The sequence below is a fragment of the Oryctolagus cuniculus genome, chromosome 5, assembly GCF_964237555.1.
Source record: "Oryctolagus cuniculus chromosome 5, mOryCun1.1, whole genome shotgun sequence".
Lineage (NCBI taxonomy): Eukaryota > Metazoa > Chordata > Mammalia > Lagomorpha > Leporidae > Oryctolagus > Oryctolagus cuniculus.
The window spans coordinates 62487153-62503344 of NC_091436.1; the positions used below are offsets into that span (position 1 = coordinate 62487153).

The following is a 16192-nucleotide window of genomic DNA, read 5'->3' on the forward strand; positions in this document are numbered from 1 at the left end:
TAAAATAAGTTCAGTGCTATGTTTGATGGCAAATAAGGATTATGTTTGCAGGTGGTCTTTGTGTGGCTAACATAAACAAACACAAACCTTTAGCTTTAATTCTTGCTATATACATAAATTATTTGGTTTCAAACTGGTGAAACATACTATGTGATTTTGAAAATTTATCGCATTTGAAATGAATAAATACTGTATTCATATACAAAATGTTTCACTGACGAGTTGATGGCATGTTAATTTCTTATAAGGTTGAACACAAGTAGTGTTAAATGGATATTTAAAATTTATAATAAATTCAGTATATGTACTGTTATAATCTCATTAATAAGCCATCTGTGAGTTCTACTTTTTTAAAAACTATATATATTTTTATATACACAGACAATGCCATAGCTGAGAAAGAACTTCTAAGACCAATCCCATTCACAAAAAAATTTAAATAGATTGGAATAAATTTAACCAAGGATGTCAAAGATCTCTACAATGAAAATTACAAAACATTAAAGAAAGAAATACAAGAAGACATTAAAAAGTGGAAAAATCTTCCATGTTTATGGATTGGAATAATCAATATAATCCAAATGTCCATAATACTGAAAGCAATTATAGATTCATTGCAATACTAATCAAAATTACCAACAACATTCTTCTAAGATCTAGAAGAAAATGATACTAAAATTCATATGGAAATACAAGAGACTGCAAATAGCTAAAACAATCAAACAAAAACAAAGCTGGAGGCATTACAATACCATCTCTCAAGATACACTACAGGGCAATTATAATCAAAACAGCCTGGTACTGGCACAGAAACAGATGTATAAACCAATGGAACAGAATAGAAACTCCAGAAATCCATGCATCTACAACCAACTTATTTTTGACAGAGGAGCTAAAATCAATCCTTAGAAAAAAGACAGCCTCTTCAACAAATGGTGCTGGGAAAACTGGATTTCCACATGCAGAAGTATGAAACAAGACCCCTAACTTGGGGGCCGGTGCTGTGACATAGCAGGTAAAGCCACTGCCTACAGTGCTGGCATACCATATGGATGCTGGTTTGAGACCCAGCACCAGCGTGGAAGACCTGAAAGAAGCTCCTGGCTCCTGGATTCAGATCAGCCCAGCTCCAGCCATTGCAGCCATTTGGGGAGTAAGCCAGTGGATGGAAGATATCTCTCTGCCTCTGCCTCTGCCTCTCTGTAACTCTGTCTTTCAAATAAATAAATAAATCTTAAAAATATAAAAGGACCTCTACCCTACACTTTACACAAAAATCCACTCAAAATGGATCAGAGACCTGAATCTATGAGATGATATCATCACATTACTAGAGAACATTGGAGAAACCCTACAAGACACTGGTATAGGGAAAGACTTCTTGGAAAAAATCCCAGAAGCATAGGCGATCAAAGCCAAAATTAACAAGTGGGATTACATCAAACTGAGGTGCTTCTGTACTCAGCAAAGTGAAGAGGCAAGGGACAGAATGGGAGAAAATATTTGCAAACCATGCAACTGATAAAGGATTAATTTCCACAATCTATTAAGAGCTCGAGAAACTCAACAACAACAAAACAAACAACCCAGTTAAGAAATGGGCAAAGGACCTGAACAGACATTTTTTAAGACTGGAAATTCAAATGGTCAACACATGAAAAAATGCTCAGGATCACTGGCCATCAGAGAAATGCAAATCAAAACCACAATGAGGTTTCACTTCACTCCTGTTAGAATGATTTTCACACAGAAATCAACAAACAAATGCTGGCGAGGATGTGGGGAAAACGGTGCCCTAACCCGCTGTTGGTGGAATGTAAACTGGTGCAGCCACTGTGGAAGACGGTATGGAGATACCTCAGAAAGCTGAATATAGACCTACCATGTGATCCAGCCACCCCACTTCTGGGAATTTATCCAAGGGAAATGAAATCAACATATGAAAGAACGATCTATACCCCCATATTCATTTCAGTTCTATTTACAATAGCTAATATATGGAATCAACTGTTTAAAGAAATTATGGTATATATACACTATGGAATATATAAAAAAATGAAATCCTATCATCTGCAACAAAATGGATACAACTGGGAACCACTATATTTAGTGAAATAAGCCAGTCACAAAAAAGACAAATACCATATGGTCTCTCTGATCTGTGGTAACAAATAGAGTACTTAAAATGTAATCTATAGGAGTGAAACTGACACCTTGAGATGCAATGATTTTAAACAGACCTTGTCTTGACTGTTGACGAACAATGCTTTCCTTGTTTGTTTGTTTTTGTTCTTTTTTCTTCATACTATTCAGTGAACTCTCTACTTAGTGTAGGGTTAATCTTATGAGCATAAAATTAACTGAAAATAAGTCTTCATGAAAAATAAGAATGGGAAAGGAAGCGGGAGGAGGAAGAAGGGTGGGAGTATAGGTGGGAGGGAGGAGGGGGAAGAATCACCATGTTCCCAGATTTGTATACATTAAATGCATGAAGTTTGTATTCCTTAAATAAAATTTTTAAAAGTTGACTATAAAAATAAAATAAAATACATATAAAGACAAAAAAACTATATACATTTTCCCCCAACTCATTAAAGCTAAATTATTTCATTTGAATACTTCACCTAGAAATTTCATCTTCTAAGGACAGCAAGACCAAAGAATTACAGATTTCCAGGGCTATGAGAACTTTTAAACACATCGAGGGTACAGTTAGAACAAGCTGAAATTTATGCCAGAAATCCCTGTGGTTTATGTTAAAAGTCATATGTCCAGGCCCAGACCCACTTAGCTGACTCAGACGGAACAACGCTGCTGAAGTCCACCTTCCTTCTTCCTAACTCAAAGTCCTCCTGGGACATCAGCAGCCCAGTGAGGACGTTTCTGCCTCAAACTACTCCCTCCTCAACCCTTCTAGGTAACTCACTGCCTACTGGGAAGCCCAGGAGACAGCTTACAGGAACTCCTTGCAGAAATCCAGGCACTCAAAACACAGTCACGCAACACGGCCTTACATGAACATACCAGTGCAAAACCACGCTGAAGCAGGACATGCATGAAGAACTGACCTGCTGCTTCTGGTATTTGTCTATCAGATTCAAAAACAAAGCATAACATCTGGAACAGCTGGCCAAGGCTGCACAGCAGTCACGGTAGGAGGTGAGCTTGCTGCAGAATGGCAAATGGGGAAAGAGAAATCAGCATTTTTCTATGGAATGTAGGCATACATAGTGTCATTTTGAAATGCAGACCTTCAAAGAGTTGCCTAGTTCATGATAAGAAACCTAGAGATAACTCCACACACCGCCCAGACAACCTGCAAGGAGGCCTGATCTCTGCTCTGGACACAGGGGACCAGAACCCTGGAGCCTGTGACACGTATGTGGTGTGACCTTACCCCATACTTGTGATTCAGAAAGCGCAAGGTAAGAAATTTTCAGAGTCCTGTTGGATGCCAGTGACTCCCCTGGGACCCCATTAGAAGCCAGTGTAAACCTGCTCTAATATACAAGGTTGGTGGTGCAACACTAAACTCAGTCAAAATAGACCTGAAGGCAAAAATCCCTGCAAATAGCCTCAACGTTTCTAAAGCAAGCAAACCAACAAATAAAACCCACAAGGCAATACTGACAAACCCACACCAAACTGGGAGATGTTCATGAATTTCCTATTAATTTATAGGTTAGTAGGTAAGTATCAATATTTTTAAGTAAGTCTAGGTAAATTTTCAGATCATTGGTTTCTCATAGGCCGTATTTTCTGGTCAGACTGTGTTTTAATTGGAAACCAACTTCAAAAATACATTTTCAGGGGCAGGTTTTGTAGCACAACAGGTTAAGCTACCTCTTGGAATTTTGGCATTCCATACTGGAGTGCCTGGGATCAAGTCCTGCCTCCGCTTCCAATCCAGCTTCCTGTTAATGCACATCTAGGGAAGCAGAAGGTGACAGCTCAAGTGTTTGGATCCCTGCCACCCATGTGGGAGACTCAAACTCAGAGGAGTTCTAGGCTCCTGGCTTAGGTCTGGCCCATCCCTGGCTGTTGTAGGCATTTGGGGGAGTGAATCAGTGTCCTCAATAGCACATGAAGATGACAATAGCAGTACTTATTTTTAAAAATCTGTTGTATACTGTCTTTTGCAACAAAAATGGATGCAACTAGAAACTTACTGAAATAAGCCAGTTCCAAAAAGACAGATCCATATGTTTTCCCTGATCTGAAGTAACTAATAGAGCATCTAAAATGTAATGAATTGGAATGAAATGGACATTTGGAGATTTGATGATTGCTTACAGCCCTTGTCTTTTCTGTTGAGGAACAGTTTTTTTTTTTCCTTCACTTTTACTTAGTGCAGGGTTAACTTTACCATCATTAAGTAAACTGAAAGTAGGTCTTTGTAAAAAATAAGAGTGGGAATGGGAGAGGGAAGAGGAAGAAGGGTTGGAGCATCTGTGGGAGGGAAGGTAGATTGGGAAGTATCGTTATATTCCTAAATCTGTATATATGAAATATATGAAACTTGCATAACTTAAATAAAAGTTTTTTTAAAAAAGCTGTTGTGAAGATTAAATGAATTAGTTTATTGTCTGGCTTGTCGTCAGCACTATAAAATATTTGTTAATTATGTAACATAAATAAAAGGGAACACAATTAAAGATAACAGATTAAAGCACAATAATAATATTTAGAACTTCATACTGTTTGAAAATTTAACAAATAAAAATATAACTTGCAGACAGAGATCCAAGTTGAAATAAGAAATATGAGTCGATGACAGAGAGCTGTCTGTGTTTATATCATTGCTATGTTTTCAAAATGATAAAACCTTGCTCGAAGACTTAGTGCGGCTTTATCTTTATTTTTAAGAAGTTGATTTATGGATAAATACTTGAATATTTGACTCTGGGTAGATGTAAATACATAAATATTAAAGAAATTAAATAAATAGCCAATAAGATTCACACATAAATACACCAGGATACGAACAGCTTTTTTTTTTTTTTTTTTGACAGGCAGAGTGGACAGTGAGAGAGAGAGACAGAGAGAAAGGTCTTCCTTTGCCGTTGGTTCACCCTCCAATGGCTGCCGCGGCCGGCGCGCTGCGGCCGGCACACCGCACTGATCTGATGGCAGGAGCCAGGAGCCAGGTGCTTTTCCTGGTCTCCCATGGGGTGCAGGGCCCAAGCACCTGGGCCATCCTCCACTGCACTCCCTGGCCACAGCAGAGAGCTGGCCTGGAAGAGGGGCAACCGGGACAGAATCCGGCGCCCCGACCGGGACTAGAACCTGGTGTGCCGGTGCCGCTAGGCGGAGGATTAGCCTAGTGAGCCGCAGCGCCAGCCTCGAACAGCTTTTGAGCAAGTTCTACAAACTTTCCAAAAAACAGGTAAGTTTAATTTTCACAAATTCCTTTAGAAAAGAGAAAAAAAATTGAATACTTCCCAACTCACTTTAAATTGTTGGTTTGAACTTGCCACAGAAACAGACAATGACAATATAAGAAAGGACAAGCACAGGTCAGTCTAACTCATGACCATAGATGAAAAATCCTAGACAAAATATTAGTTAACCAAAGTCAGCAATATATGAGGAATCTTTTAAAAGTTCTTGGAGGGAAGCAGCCCACACAGCAGACTCATAGGATGACAATAACTTTAAGTAACACTCTGATCTCAGAATCAGCCCTTAAGGCCACCTGCTTCTGGCTGAAAAGCCCATCAGAGCATTTCAGGCATGGAAAGCCAAGACACTGTGGCAAAAATTGCTCTACATGAAGAATCTCTGTGAGTGAGACACAAGCAAAAGAAGTGGCCATCAAAGAAGGGAGGAGAGAACTTCCACTTTGCTGATGGCCTTGTCTAAATACTGATGGAGTTTGTGGATTCAAAAGGCTTCCATAGCCTAAGCAGCTCATGTCAAGAGCCTCAGATGATCACTGACCTCATATATAGGAGTGTTACTTGTTAAATTAACAATAGGAGTCACTGTGCACTTACTTCCCATGCAGGACCTCTGTCCTCAATGAGTTGTGTTATGGGAGTTAACTGTAAAACTATTTCTGAAATAGTTTCGTGTGTGTGTGTGCGTGTGTGTGCAAATTGTTGAAATTTTTACTTGTATAGACTTGGTCTTCCGTGTACAAAGTTAATTGAAAATGAATCTTAATTGAGAATGGGTCTGGCAAGGGGAGAGGGAGGAGGAGGAGGGGTGGGAGTGTGGATGGGGAGAGGGTATTGTGGGAAGAATCACTATATTCCTGAAGTTTTACTTATGAAATTCATATTTCTTTAAAAAATGTCATGGAAAATGTATATTATTTTTAGAAGATTTATTTATTTACTTGAAGACTTATTTATTTATTTATTTGAAAGAGTTACACAGAGAGAGAAGGAGAGGCAAACAGAGAGAGGTCTTCCATCTGCTGGTTCACTCCCCAATGGCCACAGTGGCTAGAACTGCACCCATCCGATGCCAGGAGCCAGGAGCTTCTTCCAGGTCTCCTACATGGGTGCAGGGACTATTAGGGGCTATCTTGTACCATCTTCTACGCTTTCCCAGGCCATAGCAGAGAGCTGGATTGGAAGAGGAACAGCTGGGACTCAAACTGGTGCCCATATGGGATGCCAGCACTACAGGCGGTGGCTTTATCTGCTATGCCACAGTGCCGGCCTCAAAATGCACATTATTAAAACAAGCTATGCTTGGATCTCAAAAAATTTTTGCACTAAACTAATCTTTTAATTCTATTTCCACAAAGTTTTTGACATATTCTTTTATAATGGTTTAATATGAGAAAAATCTATGACTATCATTTACTACATTAGTAGATTAAAGAAAAAAATCCATATAATCAATAGAGGTTCAGGAGAGGCATCGAGAAAACTTGACATCTGCTAATAGGAAAAAAATCCTTCTTCACCGTTTAGTGCAGGGATGGGAAACATTCAGGCCTGGCCTGTATAAGGCCCACAAAATCATCTGGACTGGCCCTGCCAAGGCACCTGTAGGCGGGACTCGAAATTCAATAAATCTCTAGCAGGCTTATTTTTAAGTCGGCAATTCTGTATGGCCTGAGAATGATGTTACAATTATCCAGATGTTTCTGGGCAGCAAATCGGTTCCCCACCCCTGTAAGAAAGCCTTCAACAAACATTATTTTCAACTGGTGAGACCATAACAATAATTCCTTCAAAGTCAGGAGAATGGCAGCAGACCCAACACACTCCCAGCTTTGTATGCTAACAAAGATGGGGAAATGGCAGGGGAGGTGGGGTTCAGGAATTGCTGGAAGGGGGGTGCAGTAATTATTTCTAATTGCAGACAATTTGCAGCGAAAATCCAAGAGAATGTATAAGCAAACTTGGATCCAGTGTTGTAGTGCAATCAGTTAAGCCAACTGCCTGCAACATATTAGAGAACTGGTTCAAGTCCCAGCTGCTCTGTTCCAATCCTGCTCCTGCTAATATACCTGGGAAAGCAACAAAAGATGGCCCAAGAACTTAGGCCCAAGCCACCCTTGTAGGAGACTCAGAGCAGGTTCTGGACTCCTAGCTTGGGCCCAGGCCATTGTGTCCATTTGGACAGTGAACCAGCAGACAGAGATCTCCTTCCATCTGTCTCTCTCCTTCTCTCCTTGTCATTCTACCTTTCAAATACATAAAATCTTTAAAAAGGCAAACTCTTCAACAGAACATCAAGATTCCTGGGTATCCGATTAGCAAGCAAACATAGATAATCTTCACATACATCAGCAACAACCTATGAGAAAATAATTTTCTAAAAATTCTATTCATAATCACAGCAAGTACCATGAAAGACCAGTCCAGCAAAAGATGTGCAAGACCTTTACGGAGAAAATTATATTGGCTAAAATATATATATAAATATATATATAATATATATAAAATATATATAATATATATAATATAAAATTTATTGAAGGACATAAAAGAAGATTTCATACATGTCTATGGATGAAAGACTCATTATTATATAGATGCCAATTCACACCAACCCCAATTCCTCTGTCTGCTCTACAGAGTTCCATTAAAAGCCCTCACATCCTAATCCTGGATCTTAAGCTGATTCCTCCCTTCCTAAGGAAGAGAGCAGAACATGATGAATCTGTAGTGTGAGGGAGATAGAAAAAAGGAAGGGATCTGTCATGGATCAGGACTTTGATCCATCACGGGGAAAGCAGTGTGGTCCGAGCGTAGAGCTGACCGGGATGGAAGGCCCACAGTCAGACTTACAGGTGTCGGGGAAACTTAGGTGTGGCTGACAAGGTCAGCGAGAAAAGGACGGTGTATTCAATAACAGGTGCCCCGACGACCGAGTGTCCCCAAGGAAAAAAGTATATGGGACTCTGACATGCCACTCAACTCTTCATGGTTTTACAGCGCTTCAGAGCGAGAGTGGGTAAGTACCCAGAGCAAAGCTTGGGAACATGGGATGTGGGAAGAGCAAATCTGGACTCATACCCTCACAGGGGCTCAGCTACCAATTCTGTCTTCATGAAGTTTTGGATTTCTTTAAACAACTACAACTTTGTAGCTCAAGAAAGGTCCAGGGGGCTGGTGTTGTGGCACCGTGGGCTAAACCACTGCTTGCTATGATGGCATCCATATGAGAGCACCTGGCTTTTCCGCTTCTGATTCAGTTCCCCGCTAATGCACTTGGGAAAGCAGCAGATAACGGCCCCAGTACTTTGGGTCCCTGCCACCAGGTGGGAGACCCTGATGGAGTTTCTGACTCCTGGCTTTGGACTGGCCCAGCCCTGCCTATTGCAGTCATCTGGAGAGTGAACCAGAGGATAGAAGATCTCACTCTCTGTCTCTCCCTCTTTCTGTCTTGCTGTTCCTTTCAAATTAATTAATTAAAGGGGGGGGGCGGTGCTGTGGTGTAGCAGGTGAGGCCACTGTCTGCAATGCTGGCATCCCATAAGGGCACTGGTTCGAGACCCAGCTGTTCTACTTCTGATCCAGCTCTCTGCTGTGGCCTGGGAAGGGAGTGGAGGATGGCCCAAGTGCTTGGGCCCTGCACCCATGTGGGAGACCCAGAAGAACTCCAGGCTCCTGGCTTGGATTGGCTCAGCTCCAGCTGTTGCAGCAATATGGGGAGTGAACCAGTGGATGGAAGACCTCTCTTTGTCTCTGCCTCTGTCTCTCTGTAATTCTTCCTTTTAAACAAATAAATAAATCTTTTTTTTTTAAAAGGGGGGGGCCAGTTCTCTTGAGAAGGGTAACTATGAAAAATTTAAAGACGGTTCTGAAATTTAATTTAATTTAATTCTGAAATTTAATCCCACTGCTTTGAGGGAACCTGGATTCTAATAACCAACACTTCCACACTAACAAAAGTCTAAACATTACTGATAAGCGGCTGAAATAAAACCACCTTCTGTCACAAACGAAGTCAGAGCAGGCTTCCTAATCAGGGATTCCCTGTTGAGCTACAACTCAATGACATTTCCAAGTGTACTGGAAAGCTGTCGTGTTTGTTGCGCCGTTCTGCATCTCCAATTAGTGGAGGGGAAGTTGCACATAAACAAACAGAAGCACGAGGCGAGCTTACAACTCGCGGGAGCGCTAAAGTGGCCTAGTGGTCGGTGAGTTCAGAGTCTCACCACAGTCACACAGGAAAGAGCATCAGCCGAAATAATTTGTTTCAATCTTAGGCCAGTCGATTTATCATTCCTGCTAGGTGAAGAAAAAGCAAAAATGGGCTGGCGCTGTGGCACAGTGGGTTAACGCCCTGGCCTGAAGCGCTGGCATCCCATATGGGCACCGGTTCGAGGCCCGGCTGCTCCACTTCCCATCCAGCTCTCTGCTATGGCCTGGGAAAGCAGTAGAAGATGGCCCAAGTCCTTGGGCCCCTGCACCCTTGTGGGAGACCTGGTGGAAGCTCCTGGCTCCTGGCTTTGGATCAGCCCAGCTCCGGCCATTGCTGCCATCTGGGGAGTGCACCAGCAGATGGAAGACCTCTCTCTCTCTCTCTGCCTCTCCTCTCTCTGTGTAACTCTGATTTTCAAATAAATAAATAAAATCTTTTAAAAAAAAGAAAAATCAAAAACATTTTAAATGAAGGATTCCTTGTCAGTCACACACACAGATATTCACAACTCCAAATCTAAGCCTGAGCATTTTTCTAAGGCTGCGTCTCCTCCCTTGGCCTACCTACCTGAATATTCTGGCGACGTTGGTGCAGACGTCCTTGTCACCCATGCACAGTTCCATGACTGTGCAGAGCTGGGGCAGGGCGCTGATCCCCAGGAGCTTGGTTCTTGCCAGTGGTGAATCCACCAGGTTCCTCAGTGTCGCTGTCACCTAGGGTCAAAGCATGGGTGGTTTTTTGAAACGCAAAGACAGAGCCAACACTGTGCAGTACCCCACAGTGCATCCCACAGCTTTTGTTACATCACCAGCCAGACCACGTCTTGTCGTGCATCTCTCAGCAGAGGCTGTGGGCCTAGGCACAGGCAGCGTGAAATAAAGACAAAGCCAGCGTGACTTGGCTCAAAGGTAGATTAGAGCATTAGCGTGCACAAGCAATTCGTTTATCACAAACCTAGGGGGAAACCAATTAATGTCTGGATTTGTTAATGGTGGCTAAGACCTTCAGTTGACCTTGAATGAGCCACACAGGTTAGAATTTTCCCATTCTATCTTCTTCTAAGAAGCATCAAGTAATGATGTGGCCAAGAAATGCTTAAGGCTGTTAGTCTCAGGGCCAGCATTCTGGCATGGCTGGTAAAGCCGTCACCTGTGATGCAAGCATCCCATAGGGGCCCCCGTTTGTGTCCCGATCCAGCTCCCTACTAATAGTCTGGGAAAAGCAGCAGTGGGCGGCCCAAGTGCTTGGGCCCTGCCACCCATGTGGGAGACCCAGAAGAAGCTCCTAGATCCTGGCCACTGGCTTTGGCCTGGCCCAGTCCTGGCTGTTGTGGGCACTTGGGGAGTGAGCCAGCAGATACAAGATCTCTCTCTCTCTCTGTAACTGACTTTCAAATAAATCTTAAAAACAAACAAATAAATAAAAACACTTAGTCTCATTCTCTTCCAAGAGCAAAGTACTCAGATCTTGCAAATCTGTCTTACTGTGAAAACAAATTTCAGGAAACTTTCCTACTTTAGCCTTTGTCTAAGAGTCAAAAAGAGCGCAATTTAGTAAGCTCATAACACGAATGTGGCTGGTATTGGATAATTCTGAGACGCCGTGGGATGGCACCGGCAGCTCAGCCCCTCAGCTCACTAGCCAGGGGAGGTAGGCAGCCTCCTTGGGCACAGCCTCACCACCACTAGAGTGGAGGCGGTGCTAGCAGTTCTGTGGTTGTGAGGACTCACCGCCCTGAGTGTGTGAATGGCACTGAGACAGGGGGTTCACAGCTCCCAGCGAGTCTCTGCCTTCACAGAGGAACTTCTAGGGAGTGACAGTCGAGGATAGGGAAGCAAAACCCAACCTCCTTCCCACTCACACAGCCGGGCGGGGGTTGGGAGGGAGAGGATCCCTCATCTTCTCACCTGTGAAAAAAGGGCATTGCCCTCCCTGCCCACAGTCAGGGCAGTTGTGTGCATCAAAGGGAAAATCTGTAGCCAGGCTTCTGTATCCCAGGAGACATTATGTAAACCTACAGCATCACTATAGCCATAGTCAATAAACATTTTAAAACAATGACTAAGATGACACGTATCTTGGATTAGCCTTCCCTTGTAAAAACAATGAACAAGATGCTGCAAGTGAAAATACAGAGAAGACTTTGACGTGTTTCCAAATAAATGTGTACCCGTCATCTGTAGTCAATTCGGTGAGAAGCAATTCTGCAAATTCTTCCCCGCAGACGCCAGCGTGCCAGACACTGAGGGGGAAGACAGCTCCTTCCACTGCTGCATCTACAAGGTCGACTTCGAAGCTAAGTGAAGACTCACCAGCTGTTCTAGCAATTCCAGGCCACTGCCACAGGGAGGTGGGAAACCCTGGCTCTGCCTGCTCTTCCCCTTCCCGGAGAGGCCAGGCATTACTCAGGCCAACGCAAGACTTGCCAACTTCTCTCCATGGATGCCAAACCACACAGAAGCCAGAGGGCCTCCCGGCCCGAGCCTCGGCCCGGGTAACCATGGAGCACTCATCGCCAGCACTGCGTGCACCAAAGCTTCCCTTCCCTGGTGCCCGGGGCTTCAAGGCTTCCTGCTCCCCTGATCAACCTCCAGCAAGGGACAGCGGCCGCAGAAGGAGTCACAGTTTACTAGAGGCTTCTCTAACTCCAACCTCACTTTTGGCTCCCCTGCAACCCCTTTGTTCACCTCATTAGAGAAAGTTAGGACGGGGCCAGCACTGTGGCACAGCGGGTAAAGCCACCACCTGCAATGCTGGCATCCCATATGGGTGCCAGTTCAAGTCTCGGCTGCTCCTCTTCTGATCAAGCTCTCTGCTGTGGCCTGGGAAAGCAGTAGAAGATGGCCCAAGTGCTTGGGCCCCTGCACCCACGTGGGAGACCCAGAAGAAGCACCTGGCTCCTGGCTTCAGATCGGCACAGCTCCGGCCATTGTGGCCAATTGGGGAGTGAACCAGCGGATGGAAGACCTCTCTCTCTCTGCCTCTCTCTCTCTGTAACCTGTCTTTCAAATAAACAAATAAATATTTACCCCCCACAAAAAAAAAATAAGAAGAAGAAAAAAGAAAAGAAAAAGGACAGTGCAAGGTTCTTCTGTGCCAAATACTTGACTTTTATTGAATGGGCCAAATCAGGAGTGGAGGCAGACACTCCCACATGATCTGTTGTCTGATTTAAGTCCCCATTTACTGCCTGTGTCCCCTTGTATGAGGTGTGCACAACTGAGTAAGATGGGACACCTTGAAAATTAGATTTGCTGGCGCTGGTAGAAGTCGCTTGTGTGACACATACCACATACTAATACACAAAATATGTGATACTGCCACCAACCCTAAGTCCCAGACTCTTGCCTCTCTATTTCCTGTCACCTGAAGTCCTGCTGGCTCTCTGTCTACTGCTCCTTGGCTGAGATCCAGTTCCCTGCTTCCTGTCTACAAGTGATCTGGTCCCGGCCAACTGCTCAGAGGTCATCTCCGCCTGCCCCCACCTGTCTGCACCTCGGGGCCAGGTGCAGTTGGCCCCAGGACTTCAGGGAGGGTGTGTGCTTTCCCTGTCATTCACCATGTGATCGAGGTCCTGGGCTGAGCACCTGACTCAGAGGGCATTTGCTGATGAAAGGAATGATTGGATGAAGAGCCACGAAGGACAGACTGGGTGTGACCAGAAAGGGCAGGACGCTGTCTCTGTGGTACCTAGGTTTTGAGATGACTTTAAGGGATCAGGGAGGGAGGTTGGCAATAATGGATAATAGGAGGATTCTGGGTCCATCTCATTCACAACAGCAACAGCGGCTCATGACTGCTGCTCCTTCCCTTGCACTTCTAAACTCCACCCTTTGCTTTCCAGGATGGCATGGTCACAGGTTCTGCCTGTTCCCTCTACCACTGGGGCTGGCTCAGGTGTAGCCCTGAAGTGGGGGTCCCTGCACAGTCTCTCCCCTGCCAGGTTGCTCCCTGCTACCACGGGAAGCATTTCCATGCCCAGCCTTCCTGTCCAAAGCCCTCCTTGGACTTCCCAGGGCCTAGTGGGCAGCTCTTCCCTCCCCTTCAGTCCTCTCCATCCCTCAGGGCTCCCATCCTGGCCCTCCTCTCCCTGCTACAGGCCAGCATTCAGAGTACACACCCCAGGACGTCACCAGTGCACACCTCTGAACAGACCATGGTCTCCTGGCTGCTCAGAACATCCCCTCCACCCCACTCCAACACCTTTCTTCCCTGTGAAAACTCTTCAGTGGTGAGTCCCCTGCCTCCGCCTCTGTGCTGACAAACCAGCCTGTTCACACCCTGCACAGCACCCCCCACCAGACCAGAAGCACCAGTCTCACATGCTTCTCCCCTGCTGGGAGCCACAAACCATTTCTTATTGCTCTTTGCACTCTGGGGACAGAGACAGTGGCGCTAAGAAGCTCATCGGTGTTCAGCTGCTGGCAGGTTGTCTGGGCACAGGAAGCACGGCAGGACGAGGGGCAAGGGAGGGGGAAGAAGAGCAGGTGGGGCAGGGAGAAGGGAAAGGCAAGTCTTCCCTCTAGGAAGCCCCTGGTGTCCCACAAATTCCTCTAAGTTGGGTGGTGAAAATACCATCTGAAGTGTTGAAGTGATCATATGGATAGGATTAAGTGTCTGGTAATAACGACAGATAGAATTAAAAGGAGTGAATGCTCCAACAGAGGAAGCAGTCCATACAGCAGACTCATAGAATGACAACTGCTTTAAGTAGCGCTCTTACCTCCAAATCAGCCTTTAAGGCATTCTGATCTGGCTGTAAAGCCCATGAGAACATTTCAGGCATAGAAAGCCAAGACACTGTGGCAAAAAATGTTCTACAGGAAGGACATCAGTGGGTGAGACCCCAGTGGAAAGAAATGGTCATTAAAGGAGGATGTACTTTTCTTTGAAGGGAGGAGAGAATTTCCACTTTGCTTATGGCCTTGTCTAAATACTGATGGAGTTTGTGGATTCAAAAATAGCCTAGGCAGCTCATGTCAAGAGCCTCGGGTGATCACTGACCTCATACATAAGAGTGTTAATTGTTAAATTAACAACAGGAGTCACTGTGCACTAACTTCCCATGCAGGACCTCTGTCCTCGAAGAGTTGTATTATAATTATGTCTAAGTGCTTGCAAAAGATGTATTATTCTTGGGTGCTTCTTTAAAGTTAACTAAGTTAAAAAATAAAGTTAATTAAGTTTCAAAAAAAAAGGAAGTGAAATTAATTTCAAGATGCAATTGGCCGGCGCCGCGGCTCACTAGGCTAATCCTCCGCCTAGCGGCGCCGGCACACCGGGTTCTAGTCCCGGTTGGGGCGCCGGATTCTGTCCCGGTTGCCCCTCTTCCAGGCCAGCTCTCTGCTGTGGCCCGGGAGTGCAGTGGAGGGTGGCCCAAGTGCTTGGGCCCTGCACCCCATGGGAGACCAGGAAAAGCACCTGGCTCCTGGCTCCTGCCATCGGATCAGCGCAGTGCGCCGGCCACAGCGCACCGGCCATGGCGGCCATTGGAGGGTGAACCAACGGCAAAAGGAAGACCTTTCTCTCTGTCTCTCTCTCTCACTGTCCACTCTGCCTGTCAAAAAAAAAAAAAAAAAAAGATGCAATGACTTTGAACAGCTCTTGTCTTGACTGTTGAGGAACAGGGTTTTGTTTTGTTTTTGTTTTTTTGTGCACATTGTTGAACTCTTAGTATAGAGTTGGTCTTCTGTGTATAAAGTTAATTAAAAATGGAGAATGGGACTGGAAATGGGAGAGGGAGGAGGAGGAGCAGTGGGATTGTGGGTCCCACAGAGAGCAGATATGGTGGGAAGAATCACTATATTCCTAAGTTGTACTTATGAAATGCATAAACTTTGTATTCCTTAAATAAAAGGTTTCTTTGGGGAAAAGAAAAAAGTACCTAGAAAATAAAACAAAACCAAAACCAAAAAAGAAGCCCCTGGCAAGAAAGTGTAGGGGATAAGCAGAGACCTGGGTACAGCAGAGCTGAAAAGCCTGGGGCTGAAGACCAGGAAGAGATGGGCAGGCAGAGACAGCTACAGAGGGTGCCACTCATCTATGAGCCACCAACCTCCCTGGGGGTCGGGGTGCTCCAGCTTTTCTAGGGACATGTTGTAGGCGGTGGGAGAAGACGCCAGCTACATGGTGTGGTCACAGTGAAGGCAAGATTATCGTCAACCCACTTCACTCGGAACCTTACTCCAGCTTCTGAGCTCACTGTATATACACGAAAATTCAACCCCAAAGACGAGCTCTTGGTTGAACAGAGTGAGTGGGACAGTTGCAGAAATCATGAATGAATCCTATGTTCTCTTTTCCAGCCTATGTCCGAAGCAGGAGTTAGAGAATCCAAGTTCAAGCTTGGTAAAAATCTATCCACATCTCTCTTAAATTCCTATTGTGATTTATGTTTTTCTGAACTCCTTAAATATACATTTTCCTTTTTTATTGTATATAATAATCTTTGAAGCCATCTCAAATCATATACATGTGTATATATAAAGTATGAGTTAAATAAACACAGATACTTGTTTGGCTCCTAAAAGCCTTAATGGAGCAATTCCCAACCTCTTAGGTGTCATTTTTACCAAGAAAT

General features: G+C 44.4%; 1 protein-coding gene across 10 annotated transcripts in view; it reads right to left on the minus strand.

Moving 5' to 3' along the window:
• The window catches only part of ARMC2 (armadillo repeat containing 2), a 143417-nt gene that overhangs the window by 60036 nt on the left and 67189 nt on the right, over positions 1–16192 (minus strand). For all 10 annotated transcript variants that reach the window (XM_070073719.1, XM_070073715.1, XM_070073724.1 and 7 more), the window contains 2 exons: positions 10180–10325; positions 3069–3168 (listed from right to left, as the gene is read on the minus strand). In XM_070073719.1, coding sequence (XP_069929820.1) covers positions 3069–3168; positions 10180–10325 — 246 coding nt within the window. The remainder of the gene's footprint in view (positions 1–3068; positions 3169–10179; positions 10326–16192) is intronic.